The 18734-nt window shown below is 41.7% G+C and overlaps 1 protein-coding gene across 1 annotated transcript in view; it reads left to right on the top strand.

Moving 5' to 3' along the window:
- DIPK2A (divergent protein kinase domain 2A) overlaps positions 1-7647 on the top strand; it is a 42392-nt gene extending 34745 nt beyond the window's left edge. Inside the window, exons 2-3 of the mRNA XM_066599370.1 lie at positions 2374-2677; positions 6625-7647. Of these exons, the coding sequence (XP_066455467.1) occupies positions 2374-2677; positions 6625-6956 (636 nt within the window). The 3' untranslated portion in view covers positions 6957-7647. The remainder of the gene's footprint in view (positions 1-2373; positions 2678-6624) is intronic.
- The last annotated feature ends 11087 nt before the right edge of the window (positions 7648-18734 follow it).

Genomic DNA, 18734 nt, shown 5'->3' with positions numbered 1-18734 from the left:
CAGTTCCGTTAAAATGCAAATCCAGATGTCTACGGTTTAAGGAATCTTCCACTAAAGTCATTCCTGGCATATTGATTGGGTTTTCCTTTTAAATGATGTTGCTTGCAAACTTCCTGCTTCTGGCCAAATGGGGGCTGTTCATGTGTGGTTAATAGGAGAGGCATAAACATAGACGTCCACTGAATGTTGATACGTATATAGGCTATACCAGAAATAACCAATGGACTGGCAAAACCACTTTATTTACAGAATTATTTTTAAATGTAGAAAGAAAATTGTATTTGCTCTGCATCTCTCCTTTCCCCTAATCTTAAGGCCCCTTGTAAAGGTAGACAGAAGTGATAGTCCTTCAGAGAATGAAGAGCGAGCCGGCCGAAGAGACTTTCTGACCGCCCATCTCCACTGGCTGTGTCGACACGGGACGACTGTCGCCTGAATTGGCTGTTTCCAGCGATGATTCGGTCAATAATTGTCCTGAGTAAAGATCACTCAATCCTTCAGCACAATTTATGGAGTTCGGTGTGAAGCAGAACAGTCTGAACTGCTCTTTGTAGTTCTTTCGGCTGATAAGAACTATAACATTTGAGGAAGCAAGTCGTTGGTCCAGCTTCACTGACTGATCTGAATGGATGTTTTTTGCATCTTGCTATACAGTGATATGTAGAAACTGAAAAAGCCAAAAAATTAATTTTACTGAAAAAACTATTTTTGGCCCAAAATACATGCATTTAAGTGAAATTAAAAAAACAAAGAAATGTGCCCTGAAAGGTGTCCATAGCCTTCAAGGTTGGGAATGGACGAACATTTGCCCTTGTACTGAGTGACATTGCTGTATTTTTCATCCTGGCGATATCTGATTATACAATGTGCTCCTTGTGTTAATCACTGATGGACAAAAATGAACAGAACCCTCATCCTAGAAGAGTTGACTTATATTTATCTCAAGTCATGTAAACCGATGACTAGAGCAGAAACCGTTCAAGTGTTTTCACACATTTCAAAACTCCATTGGGAATGCGAACTAATGATTGCTCTGAGCATGTGATGAACTGATTTTGTGTGTTTTTCCAAAAATTGGGTCACAGCACGCTTGTTGTGCAGAAGGGGATAAAAGGCAAAATGTGTCTGCTCTTAAAAGGGGATTATTTGCCCTCTTTTTAATGGACCTAACCTCTGGTGAATGGGGGTCCACCGCTCGGAACCTGCGTCCGGCCGGCTGTCAGGGGAGAAGGCTGTATGTTGTCGGCAGTTGTCACAGTAACAGGTGCCGGCTTCTCTCCCATTGAAATTAATGGAGGTGCCTCGCTACGGCGGCTCTTCCTGCTTCTCTGCTGGTCGTGACGTCTCATTCAGTCCTGGCCAGCAGAGAAGCGGCAAGTACTGTAGTAGCCAACACTTCCTCCCCTGTGCGCTGATAACGCCCGGCCCACTGCGCTTGACAGCAGGCCAGACGATCAGCTGATGGTCGGGAGGATCCCAAATGGTGGACCCCCCCCATCCCTTAACTACAATGGGGAATAAAACCAAAAATATTAAAGCACTTAAAATGTATCTCTAAAGCTCAATTTAGACCAGACGAGTGTTGGGCAAACTATGCCTGACACTAGTCTCCGCACATATTCCCTATTGTGCTGCTGCACGGGAGCTAGTATCGCTGGCTCACAGTAGGGAGGCTTCAGGAGATTTCTCTCCTTGTGCTCCCCCGCCCCTCTCCATTGACTTAACTTAGTGGCTGTTCAATACTGAACAGCTACTATTTACACGGAGCGATCAGCTCATCGTCCATTGTTCATGCATTATGTAGTAAGAAGTAAGTGGGCCTTTACCTCTAACTACAACCCTACACAATGCCCACCCACCTGAAATATGCTGCTCAAGTTGTCTCCCCCCTGTCCAATTGCAGTCTGCAGCTGAAACCTGTGTAACTTACAGGATAGTGTACAGAGAATGTATTTGTGATATAGTAAATAGAGATGAGCGAACCTACTCGGCCACACCCCTTTTTCGCCCGAGCGCCGCGATTTTCGACTACTTCCGTACTCGTGCGAAAAGATTCGGGGGGCGCCGTGGGGGGTTGCAGCGGGGATTGGGGGGGGAGGGAGAGAGCCCCCACCTGTTCCCCAGTGCTACCCCCCACCCCCCGCTCCGCCACGCCGCCCCCCCAGCACCCCCCGAATCTTTTCACCCGAGTACGGAAGTACTCGAAAATCGCAGTGCTCGATCGAGTTATTACTCGAAACGCGTAGGTTCGCTCATCTCTAATAGTAAAATATACCCTAGTTACTATGTTTGGGTGTTTCTTGTACTCCTACATGTAATATATTACCACTGGTAGCTGTAGCTCTTAACTTTTTTTTTTTCTCTCTTCCCCAGAGTTTCCCATCAGATGAAGGCTGGCCTTTTGCTAAATACCTGGGAGCGTGTGGCAGAATGGTGGCCGTGAACTATGTAGGAGAAGAACTCTGGAGTTTCTATAATGCTCCGTGGGAAAAGCGAGTGGACCTTGCTTGGCAGCTAATGGAGATCGCTGAACAACTCACGAACAATGACTTTGATTTTGCACTTTACCTCTTAGATGTCAGCTTTGACAACTTTGCTGTTGGACCTCGAGATGGGAAAGTAATCATTGTTGATGCAGAAAATGTCCTGGTAGCAGATAAAAAGCTAATTAAACAAAGTAAGTGTATCTCTTATTGTCACTTTTACCCTCACCCCTCAACACCCAAAAGAAAACAAAAAAACTGGCAATAGAATGTAGCCTGTTTAGTGTCCGCTCATATACCTTTTTTATGGATTTCCTTCAAAACAAGCACCTTTCTTTGGTACCGCATTGAAGCGGGATCGGGTATAGCCGCTCGGCTGTCAAGAAATTGGCTGGTCTACCGCACTAAATGGTAGACTTTTAACCCTTTTTTAGGGGCTGCCAGTGCAATCACACCTTCTAAAGAGGCTGACTAGGGGAGAAGGAACCCACTATTGTCCATTGGACCAGCACAATGCAATCGTGGGTTCTGATGAGTTGCTTTGGATGCCAGAAACCTAACAATGACCTCCGGGTCAACCATGAGCGATGGCCTATTAGACCCTACTAAAGAGAGGGTCTAATAGGATTGTAGAATTAATGGCATTACTTAATGAATGTTGGTAGAACAGCCAACAATACTTAAGGCGTTAAGATGGCTTTGATATAGATAGTTGTTTTTTTTTTTTTTGTTTTTTTTTTTCATAACATTTAATTGCGAGTTCTGCAATATTTGGAATTTTACAGGACTTGTATATTAATGGCCTATCCTTAACCTACCCATCGATATTCAGATTGGTAGGGATCTGATTCCCAATGCCCTCACCCGTTATCTAACTGAAGGACCTATGGCACTCATGTAGTCTTAATTGTTTACCAGGCACAGCGCCATACATTTTGTAGTGGTTGTGCCGAATACTGCAGGCCATTCCTGAGTGGGAGAAAGGAGTTGTGTTATGAAAGCCATGATATCCCTTGCAACTGACTTATTTTTATTCTTAAATTGGTCAGATAATTTCCAGATGGGGCTACAGTAAAAATGATCAAGTATATCTGAACTTTTATGATACAACTGAAAACACAATCCTCATATTTTTATAGTTGATCAAGGGTGAATAATCAACTGTCACTGGGTTGTTAATCTAAGACTTGTAGCAATGAACTACTGGCATGTATAAATAAACAGGCGAATGGGCACAAAACCAAGCTGCTTCCGCTGAGTATCGGGAAAGGCAGCCAGATAATATCTTGTCAGCTTGCTTCAGAATCGTGCCCATATTTATCTTGTTGTGGAAGTTCAGCACCTGTTCCTCTATACGACAAACATGATTGATTGGTGAAGTCTCTGAAATGATTTTTTTTACTTTTTTTTTTTTTTTCCACACATTCGGAGGATGATCTAGTGCCCATTTTACGCTCTTCTACAAAGTCGACTGCTGGTTTTATTTATTTATTTTTTTTTCCCCCTGCTTTTTTGTGTTTTGCGCATCTTAAGAAAACTGACTGAGCAGGAGCAACATGTTTTTTGCTCATATTGGAAAGAAGTCTGGGGAATATTCCAAAATGTTAAACTTTTTTAAATTTAATTTCTGATCTAGTTAATCAGTTTAACATGTGCTGTTATTTTATTGGGTGTAATTACATTTTCCAAGATGTATAACTTTAATGGAATAATGCCTTTTCTTCCATTTAAGCAATACCACTCAGACCTATAAATGGAGCTCTTATTTATATTCAGCCTAAAGATGTACTAACGAAACATAGAACTTATGTAGCATTATAACAGCCTGTTCTATCTTAAAGGGAATCTTTTTTTTTTTTTTTTTCTTTTCTTGCTCTTTCTTGCTCTTATCTGCTTAGGGCATCTGAATACTTACAATAAAAAAAGGGGCCTAATTAGTGATGAGTGAGCATTGTCCTTAGCGAGTACCTGCCCGCTCGAGAGAAAAGGTTCGGGTGCGGGGGAGCGGTGAGTTGTGACAGTGGGGAGCGGGGAGCGGGGGGGAGGGGGAAAGAGGGAGAGCGAGATCTCCCTGCCCGCCGCCGACACCTGAACCTTTTCTCTTGAGTGGGCAGGTATTCTCTTAGGGCAATGCTTGTCGAGCAATTGCCCTTAGCGAGTATGCTTGCTCATCACTAGGCCTAATGCTTTGCACATGTTTCGATTTAGTGACTTGACACGGTTTACAGCCTTAGGGTGCTCTCGCACTTGGGCTGGGGATTCTGCTTTCCTGCTCCATTCGGAGAGTGGGATCCCTGCAGCCGACTGGTTCCATCTCTGGACAGAACCGAATAGTGCCGAGCGGACCTGATTGGCTATAATGGAGTTTGCATAGCTGCCCGGTTTTGGAATGGAAGAAAAAGCGCTTTATGCAGCTGTATGGTTGGGGGATTCTCATCTCCTTTTCAAAACCCATGACTCCCCCATTTCTCTTAACCCTTTCAAATCCACTGTCTGACGTCTAAAGACATTATGATTTAAGGCTGTACAGCTCCGATGTTTGGAAGACATCTGTCTGGGTTCTCTTACTGTATATTGCCAGCCTCTTTGCTGTCGGAGCCTATCCAACGTGTCACCTAATGCAGTACTGGCTTGAGCCAGCAGATAGCGCCATTGTATAACAGCAGAAAGAGTTAGCTCTCTAAGAAAACCAGGATACAAATTGGATTGGAATAGGTTAAGACATGGTCATATGAGGGCTTGTTTCTTTGTGTGATGAATTGTAGATTTTATTGGTACTATTTTGGGGTACATCTCTTTGATCACTTATTGCATATTTTTTGGCTCCATTTTTTTTCTTCTAGCAATCATGTCATGGCAGACCCAGATGCCAGGCAGCGGCATCAGGTTGCCATGGCAACCATCGGCCCTACGAGATGATCTTGTCACGGGCCAGTGACATCAGCAAAGCCTTCTATATGTCTCAATTAACATTGATTGTGGCATGTACAGGGTTAACAGCGCAATGTCTGCTGTTAGTCGCAGATGGCACAAACTCCGCTTCCGAGCCTGTGCTACACACATGATCTAAGTTTACGTCCTGTTACATTATGTACCCAGCAGCCAGGACATAAACGTACATCCTGTGGCATTAAGGGGTTAATAAAAAAAAAACCTCTGGAGTATCTTTTCTTTGAAATTTGCATTGTGCCATTTTTGTGTTCCTCCTAGTAACTTATGAATAAATGGACAACTGGGTATTTCCATTTCTTGTGTCAAAAGGGGTGTAGCTAACATTTAGCACTGATTGGACAATGTCTGTGTAGGGATGCAATCCTAACTGGCAATGCTCAGGTTTCAATTTATAAATTCCTAGGAGTAACCAGAACGGCTGTTTTTTTTTAATTTTCCTATTCCTTGGATGGTAGTCTGTAGAGCACATGTATTGAATTTTTATTAATTTGCATTAACTAGGGCAGATATACAACGGAAAATTCACCCATTGTGCAAGAAAATTAATATATGCCTTGTAGACAGTCAAAAGAAGAAACTCTCGCGCCTCCAACGGGAAACCAGATGCACTATTGCATAGGTCTACGGAGCTCCAGACACGCCAAAGGTCCAAACGGCACTACTAGGCATAAATTCTTACAAAGTGTCGGCTCTACATGTGAAAAAATGCTTTATTCTTTAGAACGGCAGGCATTGGGCTCTACAAATGATGCTTTTCCACCAGCACGCCGGTCTTGATCACATGATGGCATAATGTGGCATATTGTTTGTCATAAAGTAAACCAACTAGAAGGTGGTAGAAAGTTGGAGTAGTCTGTCGAGAGATGCACCAGATTTACCATTCAGCAGAGTCACCGTGATAAATCTGGCTCTCAGACTGTCTGCCTATTAGAATTGGTAAATCTGCCCCGTTTTATTTTATATTGGGAGTTTCATGTAAAACTTTTATGTCTTCTCTAGAACCTTGTACGTCAAAGATGTTTGGTGGCTTCATCTTAACCACTAGTTTACTTTTACAGTATAGTGAAACGGCTCCCAGTAAAAGTATTTACAGCGAAGCTATATTTACGCTTAGTTAACTGTACGCCTCTTTGCTTTTCAAGAAATGTATTCTACTAAATCTTCCAATCTTTTTTTTCTGAATTTCCAGATAAACCCGAAAACTGGGACGTGTGGTACGAAAGCAAGTTTGATGACTGTGACAAAGAAGCATGCCTTTCTTTCTCGAAAGAAATTCTCTGCTCTCGTGCTACTGTGGACCATAACTATTATGCCATTTGCCAGAACCTTCTATCCAGACATGCTACATGGCGTGGAACTTCTGGTGGCCTCCTTCACGACCCTCCAGCGGAAGTTTCCAAAGATGGCCACCTCGGGACACTGTTGGACGAATGTGCAAACCCAAAGAAAAGATACGGCAGATTTAAAGCTGCCAAGGAGTTAAAAGAGTACCTTGCACAACTAAGTAATAATGTGAGGTAGCCCATACTCTTGGATTGTGTTTTTTTGTTTTTTTTTTCCAGCGAATGATTTAATTAGTTAGAGCACGTACAGGTATAAATTACTATTGTATATTCGAAGGTTCTAACTTCTAAATAGAGGCTTTATGAATGCCATGGAATTGACCTACGATGGCACAGTGCGGTATACAATCCCTTGCAATCATGCCAGTACTTGTTCTCATCTAATTAAAACTTCTGGAACTACTATTGATTTCTCTCTCTGATTACCTGAGAGGGAGATCAGATGCGAATCTCCAGGTCACTGGGGATAATAGACTTTGGTAGCTTAATTGATTATTCATGTGTCAAAAAGTAGTTGACATGACATATTACATTGGTATCACAATTTTTGTGAAGCTGATGCCTTTACTTGGAAAATTCAAGTTAAGACCGCAAGCCTGTTTTAAAGGCTTTTTTTCTTACGTCATTTCATATTTGTATGTTGAAAGCACCGATTTCTGGTTCTTGAGTTATATTTGGGAGCTTGTCTTTATTGCGTCCTGTTTCCAGTTGAAAATGTTCATGGAAAGAGTTCTGTAACTTTTTTTTTTTTTTTTATTTAAAGGGCAGGACTCCCGTTTTTTTTATTTTTGGTAATTATTTTGTAATGGCTTTGATTTATGCTGTAAATTTTACCCCATTCCACATTAAAACTTAGTCATTCTTGGGTATGTCTTGATTTGAACGCTTCCCTCTTCTGTTAATAATTTGTCCTCTTGCTTTTACTTGGGGTACACTGCTGTCCCTGCTTGAAAATGCTAAGAAAGATAGGGGATGGTCGAAAGTTTATACACAAGATCATTTTTTTTTTTTTTTGAATGACTTTTCTAGAAAAGTAGTGCTTTCAAAACCTTTACATGCCCATTCTAGATATAGCAGGCTGAGTTTTTTTTTTTCATGGTTGGTTATCAAGATGTATTATTGTTTTCTCATAAGACACTGTAATCTAAAGTGTTTGTAGTTTTTCACTCCATATTTAAAAACCTTATTTCTAATGGCTCAATACATACCAGTGGGGATGGATTTAATGCAACATTCCTGGCAAAATTGTACTTTGGACCAACCAAGACGTCAAGTCTTAGGCTGCTTTCAGGCAGGCATATTTTAACCCTATATTTGGTCTACGTTTTGTGGACTGTAGTGAAGCTAATATTAAATCTTGTGTATCTGTTCACATGACTATTTTTCGCTTTCTTTTTTTTATGCAGTATAACTCTCCCCCCCACCCCATTTTTTTGCCTCTGTATTGGTATTCTTTTCTGTTAGGCAAATACAGATGAGTAATTGGCCAGTAGAAAATAAAACCCAATGACCGTAAATGCAGGGGCAAATACTGATTACATACAATTGTCTGTTAATTGTCCGTGATACAGATCCCTATTATGGACATGTCAAGGTGTTTTCACACAGGACACAATTTGCTTACCCAGACTTCTGCACTAAAATCTGCACACCTAAATATGGATTTTGGTGCAGAATTTTGCATCTTCAATTCCGTATCACAATCCACACAATTCTGAGACTCCGTGCCAGGGTCTGGTTTTTATTCCTTTCTGGCATTTGTACCGAATAGAATAGTCTCAAATGTGCTGTGAACACACCTGTATCAATGTGAACCCCATATGCAAGCTATGCAAGGGGAGGGTGGACCACTTCCTAGCTGTGGTAACTTTCCTGGCGGTGTTCACAGGGCATTTGTTAACTAAATTTGGTAATGATAGGCTACGTATGCTTAATCCGTGGCATACATCACAGCCTCCTGCCCAGAGGTATATAATTAAGAATTCTCCATGAGTATCTCCGTTGGAGGGCTCTAGAGCAGCGTGAACAGAACCTTTAAGTATGTTCGCACAGCAGACTTAATGGTGGCATTTTCTGCTGCAATTCTGTTTAAAATAAAAGGCACCAAAATCCACTATTTTCTTCTGCGGTTTTTGGCATGGATCCACACACTGAATTTGCTCTGTCAATGTTCAAAATCTGCAGACTTTCGATGCGGAGATGCGTTTCTGCATCAAGAAGTGACATGTCACTACTTCACACGGAAACTCATTTCTCACATTCAAATTCCGCACATGGATTCTCAAAATTAGCAGGTCAAATTCCATGTGTGGATCTGCGCCAGAAATGGCAAGAAAGCTGCGGATTTCAAGGTGGAACTTGTGCCGAAAAATGTCACCATGTGAACAAACCCAACAGTGGCCCAAACCTGGTAATAGGAGGTAAAACGTCTGGTCCGAGTGGTTAAAGGCACAATGTCATCCTTTAGAACAGTAGACCAAGTACTAAAGTACCGAACCTGGTTGAAGTTTTGGCTTAGTTTTTTCATTTTGAAGTTAACTGCAAGAAAAAAAAATAAAAAAACAAGAGGATAAAAACAATCGTATTTCTTTACCTTTAGGTACTACCCATGTTTCTTAACTGTACTTTTACCTAAACTTGTGGACATGACACACTGTAGAGCCCTAGTCTAATTCTGAATTGATACTAGGCTAGTTGTGTATTGCTTTATAATTAGATACTCATGATTGATCTGTTGACTGATTCTATTCGCATTACTTTGCCTCCGTCTTCATTCTGTAGTGTGAACTAAGCCTTACTTCGCTTTTGGGGGTTTTAGGTGAGAATGTTCCTTTTTCATCTGTTAGTAATATATTTTATATGCTTTCCAACACTTGTTTTTAATTGCTTCTATTAATAAATGAGTTGGCTTCGGTGTGACTGTCGGCTCTCACAAGAGCACCCATGCTCCTGGTATTTCAGTGGCTGCTATTGCACCTACTAGACGGCTCATCCTTCTGAAGTGCACATAATGTGTTAATTACAGCCTAATTGGCCCAGAAGCATCATGTAGCTGTGGTGAAACCGCCTGGTGCCTCTCGGTCAGTCTGGCCAGCAGTGGCAGGAACTAGAATGCAGTGCGCATTTTAAATTGTTCCGGGAGCTGTTTAACAGATGCGTTAGCCCTTGCTGAAGAATGATACCATGAGCTATAGGATGCTGTTTGTTAGAGGGTTGCCTGCTGGGTAGAAAATATATGCACCTTATACTTTGATTTCTGTCATTATACGTTAAGTCAAATTGATGAAAGTAGTAAAGCTGGGGGCTTGTATCACAAAGTTTTTGTTTTGTTTTTAGTTTTTGTTTTCTTTTTAAGAATCATGTTTTTATTAAATACCTAAACATATGAAACGCTTGTCTCTTACATTACTTTATATTATACATTCCTTTTACCCTCAGTAATGGGCTGTAATCATGTAATAGCAATTCAGTTTCTTTGCTATACAGTTGTTTTAAAGAGGCTTTCCACAACTAGAAGAACATGGCAGCTTTCTTCGGAGATGGCGCTACCCTTCCGTCCATGGGTTGTCAGGTATTGTAGATTGGCTCTAATGAAGAGAATGAGGCTGTGATAAGGGCTCCTGCACAGTAGCGAGAGGTGGTGTGATTCACGGCCCGATATCGCTCTTGCAAACCTTCTAGAAGCCCCTTGATGCAAGGTGTTTTCATGTGAAAACAGCCTTGCATCCCTGCGGGGGTTCCCTTAATCCCATTGCTTTCAATGGGGCGGCAGCAGTGCTGGTTCCATTGAAAGCAATGGAAGAAGATCGTGATCCCCTGCAGCAGCTGTGACGGCAGCGACAGGGAATTCCTTCATCCAGGGGTTTCGCCTTGCCGCCGGCCCCATTAAAAACAACATGGTGAGAACATTGTGATCCCCTGCTGCAGCTGTGAAAGCAGTGGCAGGGGATTCCTTCAGTGATGAGGACTCCCTGCAGGGATGAACACCTTACCACTGCTATCAGTGTTCAGTGATGAGGGGATTCCCTGTGGGGATGAAGGAATCCCCTGCCGCTGCTGTCACAGCGGCACAGGCGATAACTATGTTTGCATCGTCGTGCATGAGAAAATCGCCTGACTTTCTTGCCAGTGTGAAGACGCCCTAACACATTCAATCATTGGCAGGTAGTCAATGTTTTTTTTTTTTTTTTCTCTAATCCTGAACAATCTGTATGACATTGGTCTTTGTTAACCTCTTAAGTAGGGGAGACCATATGTCATCATTCACATCGGCAGTACACAGTGTTGCAGAGCTGCTTGTCATGAGTAGGCAAGAAACTAGGTTTTTATGTATCAAATATAAAAGCATAAGCATTGAAAGTATAAATGATACACTTCTTGGCATTGAGAAGTTACATGCAGGTACAGAACAGGTTATCACAAAACAAAGGTTTGGGTTTTTTTTTGTACTTTATTATGGGTCAGGGTAAAATTATTTGCAAACTCCTGTCTACTTCATTTTGTTACAAAGGACGGTTTCCTTTGTCCATGTCAAATCCATATTTGAAGTAAATATGTTAGGTCTCAAACTCCAGAAATTGATCATACACTTGACGGAGGTGGGGAGAGAAAAAAAATCGATGTAGTCCTCTAACTGCTCCAGCTTCGATTTGCTATGTAGTCGCCAAATCTACAATTCCATAGAGTTGCCGTAAATCTTTATAACCACCTTTTTATGTAGTTTACTAGTTCACTTGGAAACCATTAACAAGCTGCTACAACATATGTCATTCTTGTTGAAGCAAAAAAGCAGCTATTTTGCAATTAGTGCTGGCTAAAAATATCCTACGGTTTCACGTCTCCAGCTCCTACGTAGACTTGTGTCTCCGCTGTCGGACTACACACAAGCCTTCTAGTTTCATAGTACGATGTGGAGAACAAAGTATGACTGCACGAACAAGCATTCTGTAGGGTAATAAGAAGAAACTTTGGACAACTTTTTTTTTTTTTCTTTTTTTTTTTTTCCCCCTTAAATACCTCTAAAATGAAGCAACTTCTTTGCAGTAGGTCTTTATTAAAAATGTCCAATCCCAACTGTCTCCATGGTAGAAGGTTTTAGTGTAGTGTACGGTTGCCCGATGTTTTGCAATCGTCATACGTTTTTCACTTGCCCTCTACTTTCTGCTGTCGTATGTCTGCTATGCTAGCCAGAAGGAGTGTGACTACAAAATCGGACGAAAGTGTGAAGCTGGCCCGTTTGCCAGTGCAATTCACCGTTAATAGAATCCACTTATTTCAATCGACTTGTTCAAATGCGTGGTGTTTTTTTGTTTGTTTTTTATTTGCCTTTTCTTTTGCAGATTTAGGCTGCACAAAAATTAAGCAACATGTTCTATTTTCCTGTGCATTTGCGTTCCAAACGTCCTTATAGAAGTCGATATGCAAATGCACATGCAGTACATTAGGAAATGAGTGAAGCGCTGCTTAATTGCGCAGAAACAAACGCATCTTTGAGCTAACATTAATTAGACAAATTAGCCATTTCATTGGAAGCGTTGGTGCGTATGTCTTTGCGCATTCCAGAAGTACAGTAAAATATGCTAATGCACGCACAAATGTTTGTTGCGCAAGAGCATGGCGCTCGAGCACATACGCATGTGTGAAGATGGCACCAGACCTATTGGAGGGTTGCTTTATTCTACATGTAAATGGATAATATATAATTGGGTGTGAAGGTGGACAAACCCTTTTAAATCTAATTAGTGAAGGACAATGCTTTAATATCTACAGCTCTACTCCTTACAGGATTGTATGTAGGTTGTATTTCAGCAATATTTATATGGAGGTCTTCTACACTGGTGGGAAAGGAAAGTGTTACATCCAGAAGGCATTTCATTCCAATTCGCTATCATGTATTCTGGGTATGGCTAGACATAGCTACCACATTTGATGAATCGGACAAGGTTTAGTAAGACGTGTGCCCACCATGAGCACCTATACACTCTTGGATCCTTGCGAGCATTGAATCAATAAGTATTTTAGATATCTTAGCGTATGTCTCTACAAGTCTGCATGACTTGTGCAGTCAGTTGTACAGTTTGTGTTGGCTCTATTGGAGATAAATCTGGCAACTCTGTGGGCAAAACCATGGTCCTGACATGTATTGTGATGGCTGCAGTATGTGGATGGGCATAATCCTGTTGGATGGTGGTCATGAACGTTATAACAAGAGTGTTCCACTGTGTCCACATACTGTCGGGTAGTCATTTTGCCTTCAACAACTACCAACTCAGTACTGCTGGAAGAACTGATTTGCCCCCCAAACTGTGACTCCAGGGTCTGGACCTGCATGGTGCTCTGAAATCTCAGCATGGTCGTTTGGCCCGTCCTCCAAAATGCCAGTGGATACATTGACTAGTACCACTTTATCCCAAGTAGAATTTGGACTCGTCACTAAACACAATTGTTCTTCATGTGTCCAGCAGTACAATAGGTTAGTCTTTGTGTTCCGTTAACTTGATTTCTTGCCACCACTGCATGGTGGGTGTGTGGTGGTGGCTGAAAATGCAACCCAGAAATAGTGGCAGCAGTTTCAGATGCCAATAAAAAGCAAAATGTATTCTTCCATAAAAGCTAAGGAAACCTTTTGATCATTGGCTGACTGGTCTTTCTCAGGAGCTTGAGAAAGACCAGGTAATGGTCAAAACGTTGTTTCCTTAGCTTTTATGGAGAATAAATTTAGCTTTTTATTGGCATCTGAAACTGCTGCCACCCTTCTATTTATTTCTGGAGGTTTGTTGGTCCAAAAGCCTATTTTGTATGGCCGGCACTTTTGGCATTGATTCCCTAACCCTCAAGGATTACTGCTATACTTGCTGCTGTCCATCTCTTGGTATACAAAATCGAAAATGCAACCCAGTTTCAGGCAATTGGTTTTTCAGTTGTTTGTAGGGTAACTCGTGACTCCCCACCACTGCTCGGATCTGTGCTGCAGTCACTCGTCTATTAGCTATTGCCATCGACACAACTTGGTGGTCTTCACATGGTGGTGTCCTCCTACTTGGACCTGTGCCAGTTCGAGTCCTGGTGCCTTCCTGTGTCCACTGAGTAACCACTCTGTGTACCGACATTACACTACAGCCAGTATTTGGGAGATTTCACAAAATGCTTCTCCCATTTCAAACAAGCCAATATCTGACCGCTCTCAAAGTCAGACATTTTGGATGTATGGACTTGGCATACCTGGTCACCGACTATCTGTGAACAAAAAGGACTTTGTTACAAAACATACTTTATGACTATAACTATGTAGCATTTTGCATGAAAAGGGCCCCATAACTTTCATATGAATACATATACTTCATCCAATTTTTAATATTCAATACCCTTCATATGGAGTTACTTTGATACATGCAGGAGTTACAGAAAACTTATGAAACCTGTAACAGTTTATACACTGGTGGAAACTTTTTTTTTTTAAGGTACAAAAGGCCCCTACTGTACCTCTGTATGCAAAGCTTATAAGGAAGAATATGTCTAGCTGTCTGGAAGAGGGTGGATTTTGTTTGTGGGTTTTTTCTTCTCCTCCTTTTTGGTTTTGCCGATGCAGGAAAAATTGTAGCCCAAGAAAGTTGGAAAGTGCTCAAGATTAGCTGGAACAAAAAGGTTTAGTCAAAACTATGGATGAATCGCCAGATCGGTATTCCTCCACCAAACTCTAGTGTTCTCCTGGCATATAGAAATCCCAGATTTATCTATTAAACTGCCAGATGGTGAAACGTGATCCAGAGAGTTTTTGCTTCTCCTGGGTATATTGGCGGTGTGCTTTACACCACTTTTTTCCTGATGCAAGCTGTACCTCTCCTGATTCCAATTACTGGACAGGAACCCCTCCTTACAGTCACAGCTCTGATATCTAAAGTTTTGATCATCACCTACAACTTTACCCATACCAACCTAAATGACTTGTAACTCTTAAAAACAGATTACAAGAGCTACTTGTTTAGATCTGAATGATTGAGGGATAGTCGCAGTAATAATCCCCCATGCAGTAGCACCATTTATTAGCAGTTAATACCCCATTAATTGTGCAATATGAATGATTTGGCACACAAGTATTGCAGTTCATTATTGCAGTCTTCGAATGTAACAAAAAACCATAACACGCAAAAACCTAAACCGTTGTGTGAACGGCAGTCACCTAACCAGCTGTATTTATGGGTAATGGTCCTTTAAGACTTCACACAGTAATGCTTTTAATTTTATGCAGTACAAGTAAGATTATTACTTGCAGTATTTACTCATTACCTTTTAATGCCGTGTTGTAAATTTAAAATGCGGCATGTTTTATTTCCCATGCTTTAATGTATGTTTTTCTTCTGTTCCAGACAATTGAGTCCTGCATAAAGGAAGAAAATGTCATAAAAATTAAAGTATATGCTGTATGTCTTCCTGTCCTAGAAAAGAAGCCATGCTTTTTACAATGGTTTTTCATGTCCATGATTAGATTTCTATGGCCTTCCAGATGAGCTCTAACTCCTCACCCAGCCCATTGTATGTACAGTGTATCAATGGCCATTTCCTATTTCTAATTTACATCAAATGCCATAAACATCAATCTGTTATGTAATCAGTAGAGATGAGCGAGCGTACTCAGAAAAGCACTACTCGCTCGAGTAATTTACTTTATCCGAGTATCGCTGTGCTCGTCCCTGAAGATTCGGGTGCTGGCACGGAGCGGGGAGAGCGGGGAGGAACGGAGGGGAGATCTCTCTCTCTCCCTCTCTCCCACCCGCTCTCCCCTGCTCCCCGCTGCGACTCACCTGTCAGCCGCAGCGGCACCCGAATCTTCAGGGACGAGCACAGCGATACTCGGATAAAGCAAATTACTCGAGCGAGTAGTGCTTTTCCGAGTACGCTCGCTCATCTCTAGTAATCAGCCATTTTGTATTGTCATATATGTTAAAGAAATGTATAAAAATTAACACCTTTAAGTTTTTTGTTTTTTTTCCCATTACAAATCTAAAAACAATATCCCACTTTTCAAACTGGCCAATAGAGTGCACACACCGTAGTTCAGCAGGCAGCTGAACAGCTTTGCTGTTTATATTGGGACAGATTGTGCAGAGTCATCTCATCAGTAAAGGGATGGGATTAAATGACTGATTGATTTCTTAAGGTCCATTTAGACAGGACGAGTGTCGGGCGAACAATGCCAGACACTCATCACTGTATGTCACATGGGAGCTAGTACTGCTGGCTTGCTCAAGGAGCGGCCATCAAGGGAGCGGGGCAGCTGCAGGAGATTTCTCTCCTTGCGCTCCCCCACCCTTCTCCATTGACTTAACATAGCAGCCGTTCAGTACTGAACAGCTGCTATTTACACTGATCGATGAGTGATCAGCTCATCGTTCATCATTTATGCTGCATAGATGATAGACTATGAGCTGAACGCTGATCATTCAGTGTAAATAGCAGCTGTTCAGTACTAACCGGCCATTATGTTAAGTCAATGGAGAGGAGTCGGGGAGCGCGATGAGAGAAATCTCCTGCAGCCTCCTTACTGAGACCTAACAATACTAACTCCCATGCAGCAGCACAAGAGCGAGTATGTGCAGGGACGAGTGTCTGGCATCGTCTGCCCGATATTCATCCCGTCTAAAAGGCCCTTTAGTCTGCTAAAGGTCTAGAAAACGCATGATGGCAATATCCTATGTTAAACAGGTCAAACTCTGTATCCATCTCCCTGTCACTCTTTGGTTTGTACTTCATCTCAAGTCTCCCGTCATTGTGATCTTTACCTAAGGCTGGATTCACACGAACGTATATCGGCTCGGTTTTCACGCTGAGTCGATATACGTCGTCCTCATCTGTGGGGATGGGGGGGGGGGGAGGATGGAAGAGCCAGGAGCAGGAACTTGGCTCCCGCCCCCTCTCTGCCTCCTCTCCGCCCCTCTTCACTATTTGCAATGGGGAGAGGTGGAACGGGGGCAGGGCCAATTCGTGGAACTTAGCCCCGCCCCACCTCCTTTCATTGCAAATAGTGCAGAGGGGCGGAGCGGAGACAGAGAGGGGGCAGGAGCGGGAGCTCATTGCCTGCTCCTGGTGCTTCCATCCTGAAAACCGAGCCGATATACGTTCGTGTGAATCTAACCCACAGCTGTGAACAGGATGCCACAAGAAAGTAACAAGGAAAAACATCCCTAAATCTTTCCCTCAGTAATGCCTGAAGGATAGCAATGAGACTTGAAATTTTCATCTCCGGAGTCTACAACCGAGTTACCTATTTCACGAGAATCCTAATATTGGGTTATTTACTATAACATCAGTAGTTGTAGCTATTAATCTTTCTGATAGCATTCCTCCTTATTGCCCCCGCCCCTATGTCAGCGCTCTGGCGTTCTCAGAACACGCACCGCTCTCTTCACCAAGCAGTATGAGCGTGTCTGGGAAACCTTGTTTTATCACACCAGCTGATTGAAAATTAAATGTGCTCCTTTTCTGATGAACGGGTTTGAACATTTTGTGTGATTGCTAAACCACAGAAGAGAAAACACTGCCAACTCTGATTACTAGTCAAAGCAGGTTTGTAACTGCTCGACATTCAGCTAAATGTGATGTGTATGCCACAGACGACATCCAAATATTCTAATAAAAATGATTCTGCGAGCAATTTTGGGTAGTAATATAAACTTACAAGGAGGGGTGTGGTCGCGAAAAGCAATAATTTTCCTTCATACCTTTTTTTTTATTATTTTGCACCAAATCTGATATTGTTTGTTATGTGGGATAAACTACAGTTTCACATTTTTAGTAGTTGCTCGGTGATACTAAAGGTTTTTCTTTTTGTGGAATCTTTTTGAATGACTAATTAAAAAGGCTTGTATGTGCGCAGTCATTGTCTTTTTGTACTGTAAATCCCTATTTTATGTTCACTATTGAATCAGAATGGTCTTCCTGTGCCTTTTTAAACAGAAAGAGTTGTTTCTACTGCTTTTAATGCATTTGAATAATAAAGATTAATTTTAATCATGTTTTGATCTCTTTAACTTGTGGGATGTCTTGATGTTGAAACTGTGTCATAAGCAAATTTTATGGGGGAAATAGGGGAAATGGGGTGAAGCTGTGGCGCAATAAAAACTTACTAAATGTCCACTGAATTCACTAGGTATCCATGGTTCACATACACTCAACCTAAATTGGTGCTGAACATAGTATTCACCTACCGAAAAGGGATCCAGACTGATTCGATGTAAACTGTTTATATTAAAAAAAAAAAAAAATGAAAAAGTTTGCAAAATGGAAATTGTTCCTGCAACAGATCTAGATATAGTCCGTCTGTCTTTGCCTCACTCCCAGCACAAGCTCATGCATCAGTGAACAGCTACATGTAATTCAGCATTGATATATGGTAATATGGAGGCCATGTTAACACCTTAAACTATTCCTTGTTCCTCAACATTGCGGTAGCATGGTGGCAAGCAGTTATCCTTCTGAAAGAGGTCAATACCATTAGGGATTATCGTTGACATGAGAAGGTGTACACATGGTCTGCAAAAAATGGTAGGTAGGTGGTCTGTTGTAAAGAAAATCCACATGAAGACCAGGTCCCATAGTTTCCCAGCAGAACATTACCAAGAGCATCATGCCGCCTCCGGCTTGACACTTTCCCACAGTGCATCCTCGTTCCATCTTTGTCCATTTGTAAATGATGCATATGCACCTGCCATTTATATGATGTAAAAGAAAACTTGATTCAACCAACCAAGCCTTTTTCTTTTCCATATTCCCGTGTCCATTGCAGTCACTTTCAGTATTGGCAAGGGGTCAACGTTGGCATTCTGATTTGTTATGCAACTACGTAATGCTATACACAGTAAGTTTTTTTTTTTCTTTACGCCTTCAATTTGTAATACTTTGGCTTTTCTGTGAAATTGAGCAGAATAGACCAACCTTTTGATTGGCCACCTATTACCCT

The sequence above is a fragment of the Eleutherodactylus coqui genome, chromosome 1, assembly GCF_035609145.1.
Source record: "Eleutherodactylus coqui strain aEleCoq1 chromosome 1, aEleCoq1.hap1, whole genome shotgun sequence".
Taxonomy (NCBI): Eukaryota; Metazoa; Chordata; class Amphibia; order Anura; family Eleutherodactylidae; genus Eleutherodactylus; species Eleutherodactylus coqui.
The sequence above is the reverse complement of the archived record's forward strand: the minus strand, read 5'-3'. Positions and strand labels throughout refer to the sequence as shown.